Source organism: Molothrus aeneus, chromosome 26 (assembly GCF_037042795.1).
Source record: "Molothrus aeneus isolate 106 chromosome 26, BPBGC_Maene_1.0, whole genome shotgun sequence".
NCBI lineage: Eukaryota > Metazoa > Chordata > Aves > Passeriformes > Icteridae > Molothrus > Molothrus aeneus.
Genome location: NC_089671.1, coordinates 4691055 through 4710792, shown reverse-complemented (window position 1 = coordinate 4710792; position 19738 = coordinate 4691055). Strand labels below are relative to the sequence as shown.

Here is a 19738-nt window from a genome sequence, read left to right as displayed (position 1 = left end):
GGATCCCGGCCGGGCAGCGCCGACCGCTGCAGCTGGAGGGGCAGGTGGGTGAGCACGGCCGGGCCCGGGGGCAGCGGGATCCGGGATCGCGGGGAGGGAGCTGCGGTGCCGCCGTGCTGCTGGGTTTACTTCAGTCACCGGCAGGGAAATAGGCCACAAATGTTCTCGATATTCTCAAATATTACATCCTTTCCCACTGTCTTTTGTTGCCTTTTTACTTTTCTTTTAACTAATTATGCTGGTAGGGATTTGACTTTCATAAGTGACCTCAGCAAAAGTAACTGTTCTGAAGGCAGTGGAGTTGCACAGGCTTGAGCGAGAGCTCAGGAACAGGGCCAGCACCACCCTTTTTATCAAAAACATTGTCTTGATGAGTTTATATTGGAAATATTAAAAGTAATTCTAGAAAGTAGATCTTTAAACCAAATTTTTCAGGCATAACATTGCTGTGCAGCTCCTGCTGCGAGTCAGTGGCTCTCACCCCCATCCATGCACTTGCAGGTGGGTTTTTCTGGACAGCTGAGCAGTGGCCAGTTATACCACAAGGAAAAGTTTTGAGCTATTTAGCAGTGAGAAATTGCCCTCTGACATTTCTCTGGGTGCTGCAGACATTCAAGCATGGATTTGGTGAAAGGGACTGAGGCTCCTTCCCATGCACCCAGCTGTGAGCATTCCCTGTCCTCTATGGCTCCTGTGTGGTGCTGCAGTTCAGATCCGAGGGGTGGGAGAGAAGGTACCCAGTCCAGCCGGAGGAAACCAATTTAAGGGTCATTAGGAGAGTTAGGAATAAGATCTGGATGTCCAGATGGTGCGTGGTGCAGTGGCTTCCCCTCCCCTCCCCGTTACTGACAGTGCTGTTTCCTGCAGTGGTTTGGGCCGGGAGCCCCGTTCCCGTGCTGTGGAGCAGGTTCACCTGCGCTGCACCGAGGGCTCCCTGGAGTGGATGTACCCGGCCCGAGCCCTGCGTGTGCTGCTGGAGCCCAACGTGGCCGGCGCCCAGCACACCACGCTCTGCATCAAACCCTCCAGCGACTTCCAGGGCGCCAGCATCTACGTGGAACGTGCTGGGCAGCTGCACCTGGTGGTGGGCGAGGCAGAGGGGCCTCGGCCCCGCCACGTGTCCTGCTTCAGTGCCCAGAGCCCGCAGCGAGTGGCCCTGTTCCTGCAGGCCAGCCCGCACAGGGACATCAGCCGCCGCACCGCCAGCTTCCAGTACGAGCTGCTGGGCAAGCAGAGCACGGCCGGCCCCGACTTCAAAAAGATGGCCCTGGCTGAAGGTAAAGAACAGGGGCTCCACTGCTGGGCAGATCTAAGGTGGCAGCTGGTGCCACTGAGCTGGTGCATGCCTGGATGCCTGGTGACAGAGGCTGCTCTGGCATTGCCAAGGAGGCCCTTCTGCCCCGCAGTGCCCTCGCTGAGAACATCCTCTGCGCCTATTGCTTTGCTGTGGTGTATTTGCATAACAAGAATTTTGGTTTGCATCTGATCACAGTGCTCTTCAAGGTGGTTGTTCTGCCCCATTTCCCCTCTGAATTCACCAGTCCTTTTGCAATGGGATGTACTAGAGTGTTACAGTAACTGCTCTGTTTTTTCCAGCTATGTGCCGTCCTTGTGACAACATGGAACTCCTTATGGCCATCTGCAGCAGTGATTTTGGTAAGCTGACTAAAGAGGAGTCATTCTGCCTTTAATTGATATTGATTATTTGGATTTATTTGCTGTTTTTCTTAAAATAACATGGCTGTGCTCTCTGATCTGGGAAAGAAACTGTGGAAAAGAATATGAATGGGGGGACACCAAGTGAAACCCAGAAGGGAGAAGCTTTGCTGCCAAGGTCCTAATTTCCTGCAGGCAGAAAGGTTATGAACTAAAACTGAACTGTGAGTAATGCTCACAGGTGTAGCTGATTCACGTGTGTAGATGTACACTCAGGTTGAACATGCTTGGTGTGGTCATTTTTATTCCCTCTCTCTGTATTTTTTTTATCCCAGTTATGAATCTGCCTTCTCTCTCCCCAGTTTGACACTCCCCAGTTTTTTATTGTAGAGGCAGTGAGTTGTTTGCAACTTAGCTAAAGATTTCATGTGATTTAAACTTTCTTCCAGTGACATCCTGGTTAGGTTTCATCCCTTATGAGAGAACAGCACAGTTATTAGTTCATAAGAAAAGAAATAATAAGATATAGTCATCTGATAATACATTAAAAAAATTCTATTTTCTCTCTAATGCAATAGATTTTTTTCTTTCAATTGTAATTTGTTCATTTTATTGCCACATTTTTCCACACGCAGATTTGTACCTCTTTGATTAGCTCAAATAGCTAAAGCTGTAGAGTTACCTCTCCACATAGCCACAATTCTATTGCTGTAAATGTACCTGCATAAAGACATAAAACTACAAACTCTGTATTCAACATTTAAAAACCTCACCAAATCACTGCTTTCCCACCAGGGCTCACCATACTTTAAAGCTTTTAAAATCCGGCACCAGCATCACGGTGCAAATACAAAACCAGTGCAAAGCATGCTTCCTTAAGAGTGCTCCACATCTGGTAATTTTTATTCTTCTGAACTAACTGGTGCTATCCAGCCCATTTTCTGTCCTGGAGGAAGGAAGGACTGGTAATTTTTATTCTTCTTCTGAACTAAGCGGTGCCATCCAGCCCTGTTGGGGTTGTTGTCTGTCCTGGAGGAAGGTGCGGTTCCCAAGCCAGCGCTGTCCCCAGTGGAGACTGACAGATGTGGGGGCCCGGGCACACAAAGGGGACACTCACAGCAGCCACAGCCCAGAAGGAACAGCCCTTTGAACTGACTCTGTTTATGGCCTGACTTCCTTGCCCTGCCGCTCACAAATCGCTCTCATCAGCTGTTTTGATTAGAGAAAATAGCTGCTAATGAAAGTGTAAACGACACTGCAGTGAATGTGGGCTTTATGGTTGTCCTGAGCATGGGGGTCTGCAGCCACTGCCCCCCGAGCAGTGCAGGAGCAGCCTGGAGCACCAGGAACAAGGGCATTATAGCTTGTCAATAGACTTGACTGCATCTGATTAAAAATGGTCACACAAAGAGGAAGACAGAGAGCAGAGACATCTGTTACACAAAATTCTGGATTCTCTTGGAAATCTAAATGAATGAGGAAGTTCTTGAAAATTTCTGAGATAAGGTTTTTCTGCATCTTGGATTGTTGAGTTTTCTGTATAAGAGTGAAAGAGTTTAGTGGCAGGAGGGTGGTTTTGTAACCTCTCAAATGGTGAATGTTTCTGAGCCTTCATGGATGTGGGATTGAAATTAATTAGTAGAAGAATAATTGATTGTTGTGGAAAATGGGGGCAGTGACAATGATAAAGGTGGCTTCAGGACAACAAACACCTGTCAGATGGGATGCTTCATTCTCCATATGATGGATGCAAAGAATGCTTTCAAACAGAGGCAATGGCTTCTTATGCTTTCATTCCAGCTAGAATCCTTCTGGGAGAAGAAGGTACATGTATGCAAAGTGATTTTTAAATAAGGCTTTAAATAAAGTCGCTTTAAGAGTTTTAGTGTTGTTCATCATCTCCCAAAGTGTCTTTTGGTGGATGGATGACATTGTCTTTTGAGAGGGAAAAATCCCACTAAATGTTTAAATTAAAAACATTTAACAAGCTCTCATTTTTTTCTGGCCAAATAATATTTTGATTCTTCTTGGATCAGCCTCTGTTAGTGCTGTGAAAGGAAAAGCTCCAGAGTCCCCTGGAGTCAGGCAGGAGGCATCTGTGGTAGTCGTAGTCTTGGAACACAGACTGAAAAAAATTAATCCCTGAGCTGACCTCTTGTCATGTGCTTTTTTATCCTCCACTACTTTGCATTATCAAGCTTTTTTCCCTGGTGTAGCTGGTTTGAGCAGTCATAAAGCACAATTCCAAGGATGTAGCAGAGCTGCATGGGGATCCCCTGGGCAAAGGATGCAATGTAAGCTCAGAAATGTGTCCATGTGCAGGTGGTAGGTGTCAAAACTGCCCAGCAAAGCTGCTCTCAGTTCTTTCATTCCATGAGTTCATAGTACCTGCACTGTTCTCCTGCTGCTCCATAACCACCTCCTGTCTCCTTCACATCCAGTGGTAAAAGGATCCATCCGAGGTGTCTCCCACGACTCAGAGAACCACATGTCCCAGGTGGATGTCAGAGCCCAGAAGGTCTACAGGCAGAAAAACCAGATTTTCCAGCAGGAGGAAGGGAGTGGGGAGTGGCGAGGCCCCATCCGAACCCTCCTGCAGTGCCAGGTGAAGAAGGGAGGGGGAGATTTCCTCTTCACTGGGAATGAACACTTTGGGGAAGCCTGGCTGGGCTGTGCCCCTCGGCTCAAGGATTTCATGCTGGTTTACCAGGCTGCCAGAGAAAGGGGAGCCAACCCCTGTGAGTTTGAGCTCAACTGACATGAGAGACACTGAGAGTTGAAAACCTTCAGCCCAATCTTTGGGTACTGAATCTGGAGCAGAGGTAAAACCAAGGACTAAAGTTAACAATTCCATCCAAACTGGGACCTGGAGGATTTCCTGAAGAATAATGGCTCTGTGAGCCCTGTGAACTGACTTTTTAAATTCACATTAATTTCTCTTTCATCATTTCATTACATTCATTACATTTTCTTTGCCTCACAAAATAACTCTGGATTTTGGAAAGAGTCTGTTGGGGAAGGTTAGAAAGCAGCCTGTGCTCAGTACTAGAAAAGTCTCTCTAACATCTCTTGCTCTATGTAAATGTTATGTGCTTTTTCTTTAGGTATTTTTCTCCCCTCCCCATTCTCTGCTTGATTTCTCTTCCTTTAAAGGCAAATGTGAAAACCCTCTCTAACCTGGGAGGAAAAAACTACCTCAAAAGCAAAAAAAGCCCTTTCTTCACCAAGAATTACTTGATTTTTAAAATGGAATGTAGGTGCTGTAAAAAGTGCATGTTCTTTTCTGACATTGAAAAAATTAGGGAGTTTAATACCAGCACAAACAAAATGCAACTAAGTTGCCTCCTTAAAGTTCTGTTGAACTAATTTAGGATCAAGAATTGCTCATGATGATATTTTCACCTAAATTATCTGCCTCTTTTCAATTAGCTTTTATTATTTGATTGGTGGCTCCTCCCACCCTCCCTTAGTGCTTTAGCCAGACTCACACAATTGCCCGTATTTTATGTAAATGGAATTGCTACACCGTAAAATGATATACAAATGTGTCTACCACACAGAAGCCAATAAATGGTGTGAATAAACCCATTATTCCCATGTAATGGCAGCTGATTGCAGCCTGGGCAACACGGGGCTGACAGATGTGAGGGCCTGGAGAAAACTGAATGAGGAGAACTCTGACAGGCCACAATTAATTGACTTTTGGAATGACTCCTCTTTTCCACAGTTCTACTTGGCTGAGCAAGATTCACAAATTGCTGTCTTGAACTTTTTTATGGGACAAAATAGCTGCCAATGAAAGTCTAAATGACATGAGCTTTGAATGGAAGTCATACAATGACCACACTGTGACATGTTTTTAACTGACATTGATTATTTGAGAAGTAGCAGCCACTTAATTGGGAGGGAATTAGGAAAGGGGGGAAGAAATGGGAAGGAGTCAGAGGCCTGGGTACAGAAATATAAATTGTTAAACACTAACCAAGACAATTTTACTAAAATGGGGAATGTCTTGATAAACATTTTTACATATATTCACAGTTTGATCTGGAGTCTAAGTTGGTTGTTCTTTTTTGCTGTGAAAAAGTATTCACAAAGCTAAATCAGGAGCAAATGCCATTAGCAAGGAAGAAAACAGACCTTGTGTGAATATGATCATGCTGACTTCCCTGGGGCCTCAGTACTGCTCAGGCCTCTGGCTGTAGTCATAGTCAAGCTTACACAGGCTTAAAATATCTCTTTATCTGTCTTTGGAAACTGAGGCAAAGTTCTGGCAGACCTAATTGACCTCCTGGTCCCAGGGACAGCACGGGACAAATAGTGAAGATGAGGATTTTCCCCCCCTTGGTTTCTGTAGTACCTATCACACTGCTCAACACTGTGAGTCTGCAAACTCTTCAGAGATTTCCTTCCCCAAAACCTTCCTCAGCCCAACTCACTTGGAGAACTTGAGGTGGAAATGTTCAACTTGCTCCATGGATGCTTTGTTTGGGCTGATTTTTAAATCTGTTGAGGCACCAGAGCAGCTCCCTGATGAATTGTTTTCCACTGACCATGCGGGGAGGCAGCAGCTTGCAATTTCACTGGGTGAAATCATCAGGAATCATCACTTCTTGCTGCTTCCAGGTGTAAGTTAGGCTGGCAGATGCTGGATCTCACCCAAGGCTTTTTAGAGCAATTCCACACTGTGTCTTTAATTGTCCAACTTCCCCCAGCTGATGACCATGGTTGTGCCTGGTTGCCTCCTGACACAGACATATTTTATGAAAAATCCTTTTGCCAGGATCTTTTCTCCTGAGAAGCTTCAGCTTCTCCATGTTTTGCTGCTTTGGAATGTGATTTGGAGAATTGTTTACCCAGCATGTGAAATTGTTTTTACTTGATGAACAATGACAGCCACCTGTGTCAAGGCTGGGAGTAGTCACAAGATTTTATTATCATTCCATTCCTTTCCTTTCTAGCCTTCTGAAGAAATACTTTCTTCTATTCTTTAGTATAGTTTTAATATATCATTTTCTTTTAATATAATATATATCATAAAATAATAAATCAGCCTTCTGAAACATGGAGTCAAGATTCTCATCTCTTCCCTCGTCCTGGGACCCCTGTGAACACCACCACAGTCTCCAGTTTTGTTTCCTAGGAAGGATGATCTCCTCATTCCCAGTGAGGAGGCAGCGTCACTGATCATGGATGTGGGAAGGAGGCAGTTCAGGACCAGTCCAGAGGACACCACAGCTCTGCCTGCCCCTTCCCCAACTCCCCACAGCCCAGTGAGTGATGCCCTAGAAGAGCTTTTGTGGTGTCTTCACTTCTGCCTCCCTCCCTGCTTCCACCCTGAGCAGAGAACAAAACATCCAGAGTTAGGGTTTACTGTGAGTTTTTATTGAATTCAAGCCATCACCAGACCACCATCCAGCCCCTGGAGTGGGCACAGGCACAGGGACCAGGTGGCACAAAGGCCATGGTGGTGGCCCTGCCTGTGTGTGGCTGGCACAGCTACAAACAATAACACACATTATACAGACTGAAGTACAGGGCTGATATATCAGTATAATCAACAGGTTTATAACTGCGTATCTTTTTCTAAGTACACTGCTTTACTGATGCTTTTAACTGAAGAAAAGAGTAAATATTCATTTATTTTCATTCAGCAACTGTTTTTTTGATTTACTCTAATTTGTGTATTAAAATGCAAACCAATGCACATTCTCATGGTGTTAACACCAGAATTAGTTCTTTTTCTAGACTAAGTTGCTTTCATTTTAATACTAAAAATAGAATTACCAATAAAATATGTGCTCCTATAAATGCCTTATTTAAAACCAGTGCAGCTCTTACAGGTAGGCTTTAAAATGATCATTTATCATGCAGTAATTAGTATTTCTCCTAAACACACTAATATTTATTATTAGTTATTAAAGTTATATCACACTAATGTTCCAAAAAATGCAAGAGACCTGAAGCTAACCAAAAGATTTCTCAGATGCCCAGAGATTGGTCCCAGTAATGCCAAGGTCCCCATTTCCATCCCCATATGGATCATTCACTCAAGAGCTGGACTCAGGGATCCTTGTGAATCCCTTCCAACTCAGAACATTCTGTGATTCTGTGAATTCCAAATTAACAGAACTTCACTCTATGACTTCTAGTCATTCATAGCACAAAAGAAAGAGAACAGAGGATCAGGGGCCCAGTAGAAGGCTTGTTTCGCTGCCTGGAAATGCAGGACACCTCATGTGTTCCACATGCTTGGTCCTACACCAGTGTCCCATGCCAAGGATCCCACTCTGTCCAACAAGGCAGAATAGAAGCTGCTCTTGACTTTGTCTGGGTGTCCCTCCAGACCATGGCCACAGACTCAGAGGCCAGCACTGACACCTCTTTAAAGTCAAGAAGCAGGGAACAGAGGATGGGGACTTTCTCCACTGCACAGACTGCTGGAGCACGTTTTTGCCCACAACCAAGGGGACAGAGAACTCCTTCAGCACGCTGCTGAGTGCATCTGCAGCCCTGGGCACAGCTAAGGAGCAAAAGGATTTCTCAGAGGGAACTGCTCTTATCTTTCACTGCTGAAAAACCGGAAGGGCGGAAAACCCAGTTTGTCACCCATTCCTGGCTCCCAGCAGGACACAGCCTCCTTCCTTCTGCACCTTTTGCAGCATTCTGCTCAGGCTGGGAGTTTTAGTGCTGACTGTGCTTTGGAAAGGGGGAGACCCTTCAGAGAGCAGAACTGCTCCAAAGACAGCCATGGCACTTTCACATCCACCATCCAATCCATATCCTATTCTGACCAAAAAATTGGAAGAAATGAGACTTGTGCTATCCTTGACAAAGTACTAAGAGTTTACAAACCAAGTAAAAATAGACACCAAGCCTGAATTCCTGAAAGCCTCTCTCCAAAGCACTTTGGCTAATGTGGAGTGTAGTCACAGAGGTTCTTTTAAGCCTTCTAACAATTCCCTGCCAAACTGCCAGCAGTGGCTTTGTGTTCTATTTCACCAAGTCCTGTAAGGGCAGTTTTAGAAATCCAAGTCCAGGAAGGCTCTCGTGTGAGCTTCCCATGGGCCACAAGAAATAAAAGCCGGCACAAAAGTCCAGAGGCAGCAACAAAGTACAGACCCTATGAGATCCAAACACCTTGATTGCCTACAGACTGTTTTAAAGTTGTAAGGAAGAAGTACAGATTTCTCTGTACCTGGTGAGAACTTCTGAAGACATACCACAACCCAAAGAACACCAGGAGAATTAAAAATCCATCCCAGGAAGAATGGATGTATACTCTCCTTTGTTCTAATTGCCTGTATGTCAAAAGACTCACCCTGTCTGCCCACAGGCTTCATGCAGAGAGGAACCAGCAGAGAGGAACCATTTTCCAAGTACTTGCACTCTGTCTTGAGACTCCTCAAACTGGAGTCCCAAAAACATGCAAGAAATCCAGTTTCTACCACCTGAACAACAAAAGATACACCAGCAGAGAATATCCCACCTCATAAAGAGGAAAACCATTAGAACAGGAGAACCTGAGAGCAGGAATGGACCCTCTGAACTCCTCAGCACACACAAAAACCCAGCACTGAAGAGCCTTCAGCGTAAAGATGTGAGGCATGTTTTGGGTCAGAAGATGACACAGAATGCTTCATCCCACAATCTTCACCACAGGATGCACACCACTGCTCTGCAGGATGTCTTCCTGACAACTCTCTGCTGTATCCCCAGTGTCTGGGCTGATGCCATTTGTTTCCTGGTGATTCTAATACCATTTATTTCCCATCAATTCTAGAAGTCTCTGCAGTTCCATTCTGATGAGATATGTCATAGTGGCTTTTATAACTTACAGCCTGAACTTAGGGATTTCAACAGCTCTTTCTGTAGCATCTGGTGGAGTCCTACACTGAGAACACCTGTATGGACAACAGTCTGTGCACAGGCCAAAAGGCAACAGTGAGACCTCCCTCAAAGCTTGAATTTGTCAAGGAATTCTTCCTGTTTCTTTCTCAAAGGGGTCATTGTTACCCATGAACATATTAATGCTGTTGCTCCTTTACAGGAAACCACAGAAGCCACAGGCGCCACTGAATATATTTAACAAGGATTTGCATCATAACTTTGATTTCAGGGCAATCAAGACCTTTGCAAACTCTTGTAGTTTGTACCATCACCAACATTTTGCTAAATCACTATCTAAAGGCTTTAGCAATTCAGACCAAAGAATTGGCAGATTTTCTAAACTGCTTAAAAGAGATGATAATTTTGCTGTCAAATAATTAATCTTTGAGACAGATTATCTGTGCTGTAAATTAACTAAACTGAGATACCAGACCTTACTCTTTCATGTGACAGAGAGAGAGAACAGCATCACTGGAGAACAGCCAGAAGGCTGGGTACAAGGCTTCAGTGAACTGCGCTTTGAATTTATAGATCAGGTTATTCTTCTCCCCCACTGCCATGAAAATCAGAAAGCCCCCATCGCAGTGGAGCAGCACCCCGATCTTGGTAGCCTTTGTGTTGGGCAGGATCTTTTCCACGTCGTTGTGCCAGGAGGACAATCTGGAGTTGAGCCACTCGATGCACCAGGATTTGCTGTTCCTGCCCAGGCGGCTCTGGGGGCCCTGGCGCTCCATGCTGCCGTAGCAGACGCCGAGGCCGCAGAAGCTGCTCTGCTGCAGCTCCACCTCCCAGTAGTGGATGCCCCTCTTGAAGCACTGGAAGCCCAGCACCTGGCGGTAATCGGTGAAGCGCTGAGGGTGGTGCTTGTGGCCTGGGAAGGTGTCTGAGATGGACATCCTGGTGTAGTTCTCAGCCAGAACCATGGTGTTGTGGGCCGTGTTGTAATCCAGGGTGATGTTGGCAGCATCTGCAATGACAAGAGTCACTCGGAGGTGCTGAAGAACAAAGCACTTCTGTTTATCCTGTCCCACCTCAGCACTTGCTGCCATGTGTATCTGCCAGCTCTGCTCTCCTCCTCAGCACAGCCAGCTCTTAGGGCTACAGTGCAAACTGCTGGGTTCAACTGCAGCTCAATGTCACACAACAGGCAAATGGAGGGAGAGTTTTCTTCCTTCCTGCAGCCTCACAGGATCCCTTTATCACCCAAACACCCCAAAAAAAGGCAATGGCTGATCTGGCAGCAAAAGGTATGCCATGTTGTATAGCATCTTAACAAGCCATCATGGGCTCACATGAAAGCCTGCATTTTATTTTAAAACAATCCAGTGCATTACAATGTGTTTCCAGGCTACCCTAATGCTGTCTTTTGGGGGGAAACCAAGATCCTTACTTAAAAAACTTCATTTATCTTCATAAAGATTCACAGGTGCTGAAGATTAATTTGATTCATCCAGCAAAAGAACCTCCTGCCCCTCTTTTTCTCCAGAAATTTCCTTCATTTTTAACAACCTATTAAGCTAACAAAACCCCTCAGATGTAATTTTGTCAGGACAATAGAGAGGACACATAGCACCAGTACGACAAGAGCAAGGTTCATCTTTAAGAAGTGCAATGTTGGGTGTCTTACACTGCAAGAGCTCCTCTCTGGGTTTCTTCAGGAAGCTGTCAATCAGCACTTTAGCAGCAGCAGCTGGGGCAGTTGGTGTGGTGGGTGGTGCTGTGTCAACAGAAGAACAGAGAGTTTGGCCAGCTGGGAAGAGCCCTCACATGTTTAACACCCCATCAGACACTCAGGCTGGAGCTGATCTGGTTTAGCCTCCTGCTCCATGCAGGGTTAACTTCAATATTAGCCCACGCTGTTCACTGTCATGTCAAGTTTTAAAAATCCCACTCTCTGGACAGCTTCTCTCAGTGTTTGATTGCTCCCACATTGGCCCAGCAAGAGCTGAACTTTTTTTCAATACACAAACACTAAAGACTATCTTATCATTTTAAGAGCAGTCAATGAAAATTATAATACACATGATGAAAGTTTGGACTCACCAACTTTAGCAGCTTTCTTTTTCTCTTCTGAAGGGGGAAAAAGAAAAAAGTAAACTGTGAGTTCTTCTGGGAGGCAAGAGCCACTGGTAAGACTGTGTCAGCTGTAATATCATCACCATGGCTCTCCTGAAACTGCAGCAGTACAGAGAGTCCAGCAGGCTGAAGCTGGACAAATACAAATACCCTCACACTGGAATACAAGTACAAATACCCTCACACTGGAAAGCTGCACATCAAGCACAACCTTCCATTTGCTTCCTATTTCACAGGGTCATAAGCCTGGAAGGAGCTTGATCTCCCCTCCAGGAGCAGTGTGTCCAGGCACGTGGAATGCTCCTGTTCCCGTGAGGAACACTGACTATTCCTTTCCTCTTTACCACAGAGCTTTCAGTGCAGCAACAGGAGCTGCAGCTCCACTGCAGTCCTGCTTCCCCAGCACACCCCCTGACTGCCCCACACCCAGCACTTGGACCATGTGTCAAGAACTCCCTGGAAGTAACAGAAGCTGCTTCTTAACACTTATATTTATGTCAAAAAGAAAACATGGAAGATCAACCAAACAGGCTACAGTGCCCATTAATTCTGGTATCTGGACAAAACAGAACTTAAAGGCCCCAGTATAACCTGCCACAAAGACCATCACCCCAGCCCTAGACTGGAGGCAGCAAAATGTTTGAGTAAGGCTCCTTTTATCCCCACTTACTGGTGGTATCTGTCTCCCCCTGTGAAGTGTTTTGAGCTGGGGGAACAGTTTTCTCTTTGAGGGTCTGGTCTGTGAGGGAGGAAGAAAAAAACCAGAACATGAACAGATCCTAAGCAGAACTCAACACATACAAATCTATCAAACAAACCAAAAGGTGTTTGGCACAAATTAAAAAAAAAAACTGCACCAACAAGAGGGTGGAGAGGCTCTGCTTTGCTTTACAGCCCACACTGACACCACTACAGCTGATGCAGCTGTGTACCTGTGCAGTTCACCTGTCCAGCTCACAAGGCATGCATCCCCAAATACCCCAAAGCACCCTCCCTTCCCTGTGCCAAGGTGCAGCTCATCACTGCATCACCACCACAGCAAACAGCTCTTAGGTAACTGCCTCAACTCCTATTTAACAGTGAGGCCATAGCTGGGACAGGATGGTGTTCTATAGCACTTACGTGGTCCGCGAGGCTTTTTTCCAACAGCGGCTTTGCTTGGATGAGCTGCTGAAGGGATCTGAATTTTCACAGGTTTGGCTGCAATGGTGATAATTTACATTATGGTTTGTATGGTCAGGAACACTCATGCATTAGTGAGGACATTTTTCCATCTTATCCATCTTTCCTGCCTTATGGCAGGTGGAGTCCTGTCACTCTAAAGCCTTTCCAATCTGCCTCAAATCCACATCCTAACCACATCCAACCCTGCTACATAGTTACACCATAAATTACTCCAAGGAAGAAAGGCTGAGCTGTGCCAGAAGGGTGTAATATCATGATACTCATCAGCTTATCCAAGTACAGATAATAGTGAAGAAACACTGGCACATTTTGTCTTCCAATTTAGCCCAGACTGTGATGTTTTTGTGTGGAAATGGAGCACTGCAGAGATTGGAAGACACAATTTATATTAAGCAACTGTATTTGTTGCACTCTTTTAAAAAATTGTATTTGGATTGGAAAGATCCCTCATTTCAGCTCAAAGCAAAAGTAGAAAATGCCAATTTACCCAGTGACGTGGTACCTTCTTCTTTTTTCTCCTGACTCTGAATTATTGAAAGTTTCACTATGTCTTTGAGGGTAATGGCAGACTGGTAAGTGGAATGCATCACATTTTGGTCCATTTCAACTACAGGAACAAAAGCCTCTTTTGTTGATGTTCGTTGCAGTGCTGTTGCTCTCTGAAACGGCAAATGAGAGACCACCTTGTGTAGCACACAGAGAAAAATACAACCAACTTACTTTAAATGGGATGCAGTTTGTGCATTCATCTCAAATTCAAGGGAACAAAGGCCACAGTCAGACACAGCTCATGGCAAAATTCCAGCAGCAGCTCAGACACATTAATTCCCACTGGTAACCAATGACCAGGTCCCAGCACAGAGCTGCCACACCTCACAGAGGTGACTCCTGCCCAGTGACCCCTCTGCCTGTGGCAGAGGCTGTGGCTGAACTGGGACAGTTACCAGACACCCCTTCAGCATTCTTTCACTGATATTTGTGTACTTTTCAGGACATCCTTTGATAGCAGGTTCTTGCACACCACCGCATTTCCATTTGACTGGAAGTCTCTGGAGAGCAAGGCCACAGCAGGTTTTTTGTCATTCTGCATTCTAGAATGAAGAACTGGATTCACACTTAAATGACACATTACCTTCAAAAAGAGAATATCATCACTTTCAGTCAGTGCCATCTCAATCTGATCTTTCAGAGACTGAATTTCGTTCTTCTTATTTCCCAGAACACTGTAAATATAATCAAACTTATTCCAAACTCTCTTTTCTTCCTCTGTAATTGCTTTCATGATCTCATTTTCTCTTTCTTCAATTACAGCTTTAACTTCTGAAAACTCATTTCTGATCAATTCCTTCTTTCTTGAAGCTGTCTCCTGGGGCAGACAAGAACAGATAGGCACTGATTTCAAAAGAACAGTTTATAAACAAGATACTCTTAAGTGCTACCAAATGAAAGCCTCTGAGAAACGTGGGCTTCTTTTCCTTGAAACAAGCAGAAGAGCTGTCAATTTCTATGTGGTTTGGAAAGAAAATTCCTTCACTGACAAGGAATGGAGCCCATTCTCAGTGTCACCCTCACGCGAGGGTGTAAAACCTTGAGCAGTGCCAGGTTCACTCCCATCTCCCACACAGCTGCCTGGCCCTGCCAAAACTCCTCTTTTCTGTTTCTTCCTAGTAACACCTTCTCCTGCCAATGCAGCCTCAGCACCACAGCCCTTGTCACAAGGGTACAATGACCAACACCATGCAGTGGCCAGCGGGTGCCAGGCAACCTGAGAGCACTCTGAGCAGTTCCCCACTTACAGCAGATTGGCTCTGTTTTGTTTTCACCGTGCTCATTGCCCGGGCAGTTCTTTCACTCTGGTTATGCAGCTCCGCAAGTTTTTTCTTCAGCAGTGACTGCAACAGGAGAGACCAGAAAGCATTTCAGAGAAGCAGTTGTCATGTCTGCTCTCAGATTTAAATACTCTTGTAAGCATTTATTACTCTCAGCTTAAAACCTACCTTCCCTTGAACCTTAGGGGGTGTAAAAGTATCATCCTGCACATGTGTGGCTTGTGGCACCCACACCCTCCCCACCTCTCCCAAGAGCAGGATACCATTGCAGACAGTCCCTTCGCAAAGGACCCGCTGCTTTCATCAGCACAGCACTTCCCATGCTAAGAATAAATGTTATTAGCTCTCAGGTTGGACTTCCAGCACTAAATTGATGCTACTGCTCACCCCACTCCTTTTGAGAACGTTCTCCCTCAGATGTGATTTACCTGTTCCTTTAGTTGAAGATTCTGCTAAATTCAGTCAGGGCTAAATTCTGCAGCTAAGCTGTGTACACACCAACTGAACAGATGGGAGTTTGACCACCTAAACCTTTTCAGCATACTTTACTCATGCACACTGATTTTCAGCTGTGCTGGAAAATTTGAAGGCCAGGCTTCCTTCCCTTTTACTCTGTGAACCTCCTTCTGTCTTTCATCTACACACTTGAGGTCTAGGATAGCTTTATATAGCTTTATAATTCTTCTTAATTCTTATATCTGCAGCGGACTGTCGGCCCCTCAGGCAGTGCCAAGCCCTGGCAGGGAGCAGGGCAGCAGAGGAGGCTCAGAGTTCTGGGTGACGCCACAGAATATGGGAGGCCTCACTGCTGAGCCCAGCCCAGACAATGCAGCTCCCTGACAGCGCCTTCCCAGGCCCCTGCTCTTGAGCAACATCTTGGAGAGACGAGGAAAACGAGAGGAATGGCTCTGGGGACGTGCCTGAGCACATGTTGGAGGGCAGATAACTGTTCACCAGTGCCAGACACGAGATTTACAATCGACGGCTTGTTCCGGCCTCCTCCCCGCACTCCAGAGCGGCTCCCCCGGCACCGAGGGAGCCAAGGGGCGCCCCGGGGTGCCCTTGGGAGGGGGTTCCAGCCCCGGGGGCCATCGGCCACCCCCGCCCAGCCCGGCTGCTCACCTGGGCAGAGGCTTTTGCCTGCTCCAAGGGGCTGGTGGGGCACAGCTTGTGCCCGAGCAGGCAGAGGGAGCAGATGCAGACGCCGTGCTTGCCGCAGAAGAACTCGAAGAGCCTGTTGTGCTGGGGGCACTTGCGCAGCTGCAGGTCGCGCACGGTCGGGCAGAGCTGGTGGTCGCGGAAGGCGGGGCTGTCGCGGTGCGGCCGCAGGTGCTCGACGCAGAAGGACGCGGTGCAGGTCAGGCAGGTCTGCACGGCCGGCGCCTCCTGGCAGCTGTCGCAGAACACGGGGGGCTCCTCCGCCCAGCACCCCCCCACCTCCCCATCCCCATCTTCATTCTCCTCCTCTTCCTCGCCCTTGGCCCCGGAGCGGCCCTGGAGCTGCTCCACCACCCGGCACAGCACCGTGTTCTTCTGCAGCTGCGGGCGGCCCGCGAAGGTGGCCCGGCACTGCGGGCAGCTGAAGCCCCCCGTGAGGCCGGCCCAGGTGAGCTCCAGGCAGGAGGCGCAGAAGTTGTGCCCGCAGGGCACCGTCACGGGGCTGCTGAAGAGGCAGAGGCAGATGGAGCAGGTGAGCTCCTCCTCCAGCCCCGACAGGCCCGGCTCCGACTCCAGCGCCGCCATCGCCCCGTCCGCAGCTGTCCCAAGGACCGAAAGAAATCTGGGATCCGAGAAACGAAACTATGGCTGGGGCTTTCCGGAAAATTACGTGTCCGATCCCCGCCCCGACGGGAGGGGCGGCAGCCAGGGGACGAACCCTGAGGCGCCCGCCCATGTGGGAGCCGGGCAGCCCCGGGATGCGGGGGCTCTGCCCTGCGGAACGGGACCCCGGGGCGGGGACGGGACCCGCGGGGCTGCGGGCGGACCGGGCCGGGCCGGGCCGGGCCGGGCCGGGGGCTCCGAGCCGGGGTCGGGGCTGCGTCACCCGGCGGTGCCCGGAGGCCTCGGGGTCGGTTCCGGGGGCGTTTGGGTGCGGTGCCACCCGCGCTGCCCGCCCCGCTCCCCGCCGGGGCGGCTCAAGAGAACTCGGGACAGACCAGCGCTGTCCGCCCGGGGCTCAGGCAGGGTGTGAACCCCAAATCCCCCCGAGCACCGCCCCAGCTGCTCCGAGCTGAGGGTAACCTGGATGCTGGAGATTCTACGGACTCATTGGGTTTGAAAGGACTTTAAAAATAATCTGTTTGCAACAAGTGATATCAGTGCAATGTTTTTAAAGCACACAGATTACTGCTTTGTGATTGTGGAAACCGTCTTAACAGAAGATGCTTCCTCAAATTTCTTTTTCTCAGTCGAACTGTTCAATAATCACTGGAACTGTTCAATAATAACAGGAACATTGATGCTGAATAGCAACATGGCAAGTATTCCTGTCTCAACTAACTTGACTGCAAATTGTTCCACTGATCTCCTCCTCTTCTGCCCTGTCTGCGGGTGTCCCAGGGACTTCCTTGGCGCCCTCTGTATTTCTCCACCCATGCTGGCAGCAGGGATAAAAGGAGCAGCTTGGCACAAAGTCTGTGGCCCTGCAATAATTTGAACAGAACCTGATGGGCTGCAGCAGAAGGAGCCGTGTGGTCTCAACTCTTGTCCACTGGGCAAAGAACACTTTGTGGGGAGAACTGCTGAGGTTCCCTTTAATGTAATTTAAAAGTATTAGCAGGCAATCTTGTTGGTGTTAGTCCTTGGGGACTTCCAAGAATGTTCAGGAGTTACACAGAATCACAGAATGAACTTGGTTGAAAAAGACCTTTAAGATCATCCAGTCCAAGCTATGACCTAAACTAACATCTCCTCATCAACTAAACCATGGCACTGACTGCCACATCCAGTCTGGTTTTTAAACTACAGGGATGGTGATTCCACCACCTCCCTGGGCAGACGATTCGAGTGCCCAACCACTCTTTCAGTGAAGAATTTCTTTCTAACATCTAACCAAAACTTGCCTTGGCACAGCTTAGGATTGTGTCCTCTCATTCTGTCAGTGCTGCCTGGGAGCCCAGCCCCACCTGGCCACAGCCACCTTTTAGAGAGTGATAAGATCTCCCCTGAGTCTCCTTTTCTCCAGGCTGAGCACCCCCAGCTCCCTCAGTGGTTCCTCACAGGGTTTGTGTTCCCAGCCCCTCTCCAGCCTCATTGCCCCCTCTGGACATGTTCAAGCATCTCAATGTCCTCCCCAAACTGAGGGCCCAGAACTGGACACAGCACTCGAGGTGTGCCCTCACCAGTGCTGAGTACAGGGGAAGAATGACTTCCCTGGTCCTGCTGGCCACTGTTCCTGCTCCAGGCCAGGGGCTGTTGGCCTTTTTGGCCATCTGGGCATACGGCCATCTGGGCCATCACAGCAACATGCTAGCTCATGTTCATGCTCACTGTATAAAGCACTCAAAAGAATCAATGTTGGGTGGTCTGTTACAAGGGAAATCTGCTCCTAGCCAGTTCTTTTGGACTATTAAATTAAATCTGGAGAATCACTGTAAAGCTATGTTGCACAGAAAACATGAACTTGTACCTACATCAGTTATCCCTCCAGCCTTTTAACACTCCTTCAGGATAAGCTGCCGAGGGGTTGTGTGTCACAGGGCTCTGAGTCACTGCTCAGTAACAGGTGCAGGTGCAGAAAGGACAATGGAGGCATTTGGGGCTGCAGGGCTGTGACAGGAGCAAAAGTTCAGGGATCAGCTCTGTCATGTGCTGGAGGGTGGAGGAGTTTCTAGGAGATGGGCATGGTGCCACAGGTTTACCAGCGTGGTTGGGATGTGCTGAGCAGGACTTTGTAACTGCTGTCAGAGGAAATGCAAACACCTGACAGGGGGTGGCTGACAGTGACTGCAAAGGAATGCTCTTGGAGAGCTGTGCTGTGCATGAGATGGGACAAAAGAGCAGCTCTTAATGTCTGCATTTTTTATTTTTCCATAGGTGAATGAACACCCTGGGCTTATCCAGACTAAGTAAGTCATCTTTCAAAGACTCAGCACCTTCACTGTATTTTCTGTGGCACTCAAGTGGTATCAACTGATATAGACAAAGGTATGCAAATAAAAAGGGTAAATATAAACTCTCGCAATTGCAGCTTCTGCTTCCGGAGCATAGCACAGGATGTTTAGAGCTCAGATGAGCAATTTAAGTTCTACATTGTCAAAGAGGGCTTGAAATTCTGGTTTGGAGGAAGCCCAACCCCTCCTGTTGTCTATCAGACAATAAAGTTTTAATATAAAAATATTACTGCTACCATTTAAATAGCTACTTAAGTTATTACTCACTTTTGCTTGCAAATACTTGAGAACTTCCTGTGGTTCTGAACTAAATCTAACCCTTTGCCCAGACACTGCACATTCAAACTGCCCCACAGAGCCCAAGCAGGGCTTTGGAAGCACAGTGGGATAAATTGTACCTCCCATTCCTGCCCCCAGCAAAGGGGCTGGTGAGAGATGGGAGAGCCTCAGGGGGCAGGAAGGCAGCAGTGAGGGTTTGTTCAGCATTTCACCACCTCCTTGTAGGATTTATGTGCACATTGTCCCATCCCGGATTCCTCAGAGCAGGACCTGGATGGGACAGGGAGGGCTCTTGGCAGTTCCCTTGGGCTGCCGGCCCTTGGTCTGATTTGAATTGAGCAGTGAAGCAGTAGCTTCATGCAAACTTGGTAACAATGGGTAAATAAAACTCAAGATTTTACCTTCAAAATACCCTTTCTCAGGGGTGTATTTGTTTTCAAGCATCATCTGTTTGGCACAGCCAGAGTGACTCTGCATCCATTTAATTCATGCCAAAAATGCACAGTAGACAATGGAACAAGAGGTACTGTGAAACACTTGCATTTAGCTTTTGCAACTTCCTAAGAATCAACAAGTAACAATTTCCCTTAGGAAAACAATCCTTCCATTAATCCCCACTGTCTGAGCATGACTGTGCTCGTGTCTGGCATCTTCTTTTCATCCAGACTGCAAGAACAGCCACACAAATCTAACTGAACTTTTCTCTAAAGA

General features: G+C 47.4%; 2 protein-coding genes across 2 annotated transcripts; one reads left to right on the top strand and one right to left on the bottom strand.

Annotated features, from left to right (window-relative positions):
* Positions 1-915: 915 nt before the first annotated feature.
* LOC136566763 (meteorin-like protein) lies at positions 916-6725 on the top strand. The gene is made up of 3 exons (XM_066566049.1): positions 916-1277; positions 1597-1656; positions 4098-6725. The coding sequence occupies exons 1-3, from the start codon at positions 944-946 to the stop codon at positions 4412-4414; spliced, it is 711 nt and encodes a 236-aa protein (XP_066422146.1). The 5' UTR covers positions 916-943; the 3' UTR covers positions 4415-6725.
* Positions 6726-7019: 294 nt separating this feature from the next.
* TRIM25 (tripartite motif containing 25) lies at positions 7020-16393 on the bottom strand. The gene is made up of 9 exons (XM_066566046.1): positions 15759-16393; positions 14604-14699; positions 13940-14173; positions 13295-13466; positions 12745-12822; positions 12293-12361; positions 11590-11616; positions 11174-11263; positions 7020-10513 (listed from the first exon to the last, which is right to left on the bottom strand). Exons 1-9 carry the CDS (start codon positions 16377-16379, stop codon positions 9981-9983), a joined length of 1920 nt encoding a protein of 639 aa, XP_066422143.1. The 5' UTR covers positions 16380-16393; the 3' UTR covers positions 7020-9980.
* Between the last annotated feature and the right edge of the window lie 3345 nt (positions 16394-19738).

Coding starts and splice junctions, on each gene's coding strand:
- LOC136566763 (XM_066566049.1), top strand. CDS start 944: ATGTACCCGGCCCGAGCCCTGCGTGTGCTGCTGGAGCCCAACGTGGCC. Junction 1,278..1,596: donor AAAGATGGCCCTGGCTGAAG/GTAAAGAACAGG, acceptor TGTTTTTTCCAG/CTATGTGCCGTCCTTGTGAC. Junction 1,657..4,097: donor CATCTGCAGCAGTGATTTTG/GTAAGCTGACTA, acceptor CTTCACATCCAG/TGGTAAAAGGATCCATCCGA.
- TRIM25 (XM_066566046.1), bottom strand. CDS start 16,379: ATGGCGGCGCTGGAGTCGGAGCCGGGCCTGTCGGGGCTGGAGGAGGAG. Junction 12,823..13,294: donor AGAAGGTACCACGTCACTGG/GTAAATTGGCAT, acceptor TCACCATTGCAG/CCAAACCTGTGAAAATTCAG. Junction 11,264..11,589: donor AAAGAAAGCTGCTAAAGTTG/GTGAGTCCAAAC, acceptor CTGTTGACACAG/CACCACCCACCACACCAACT.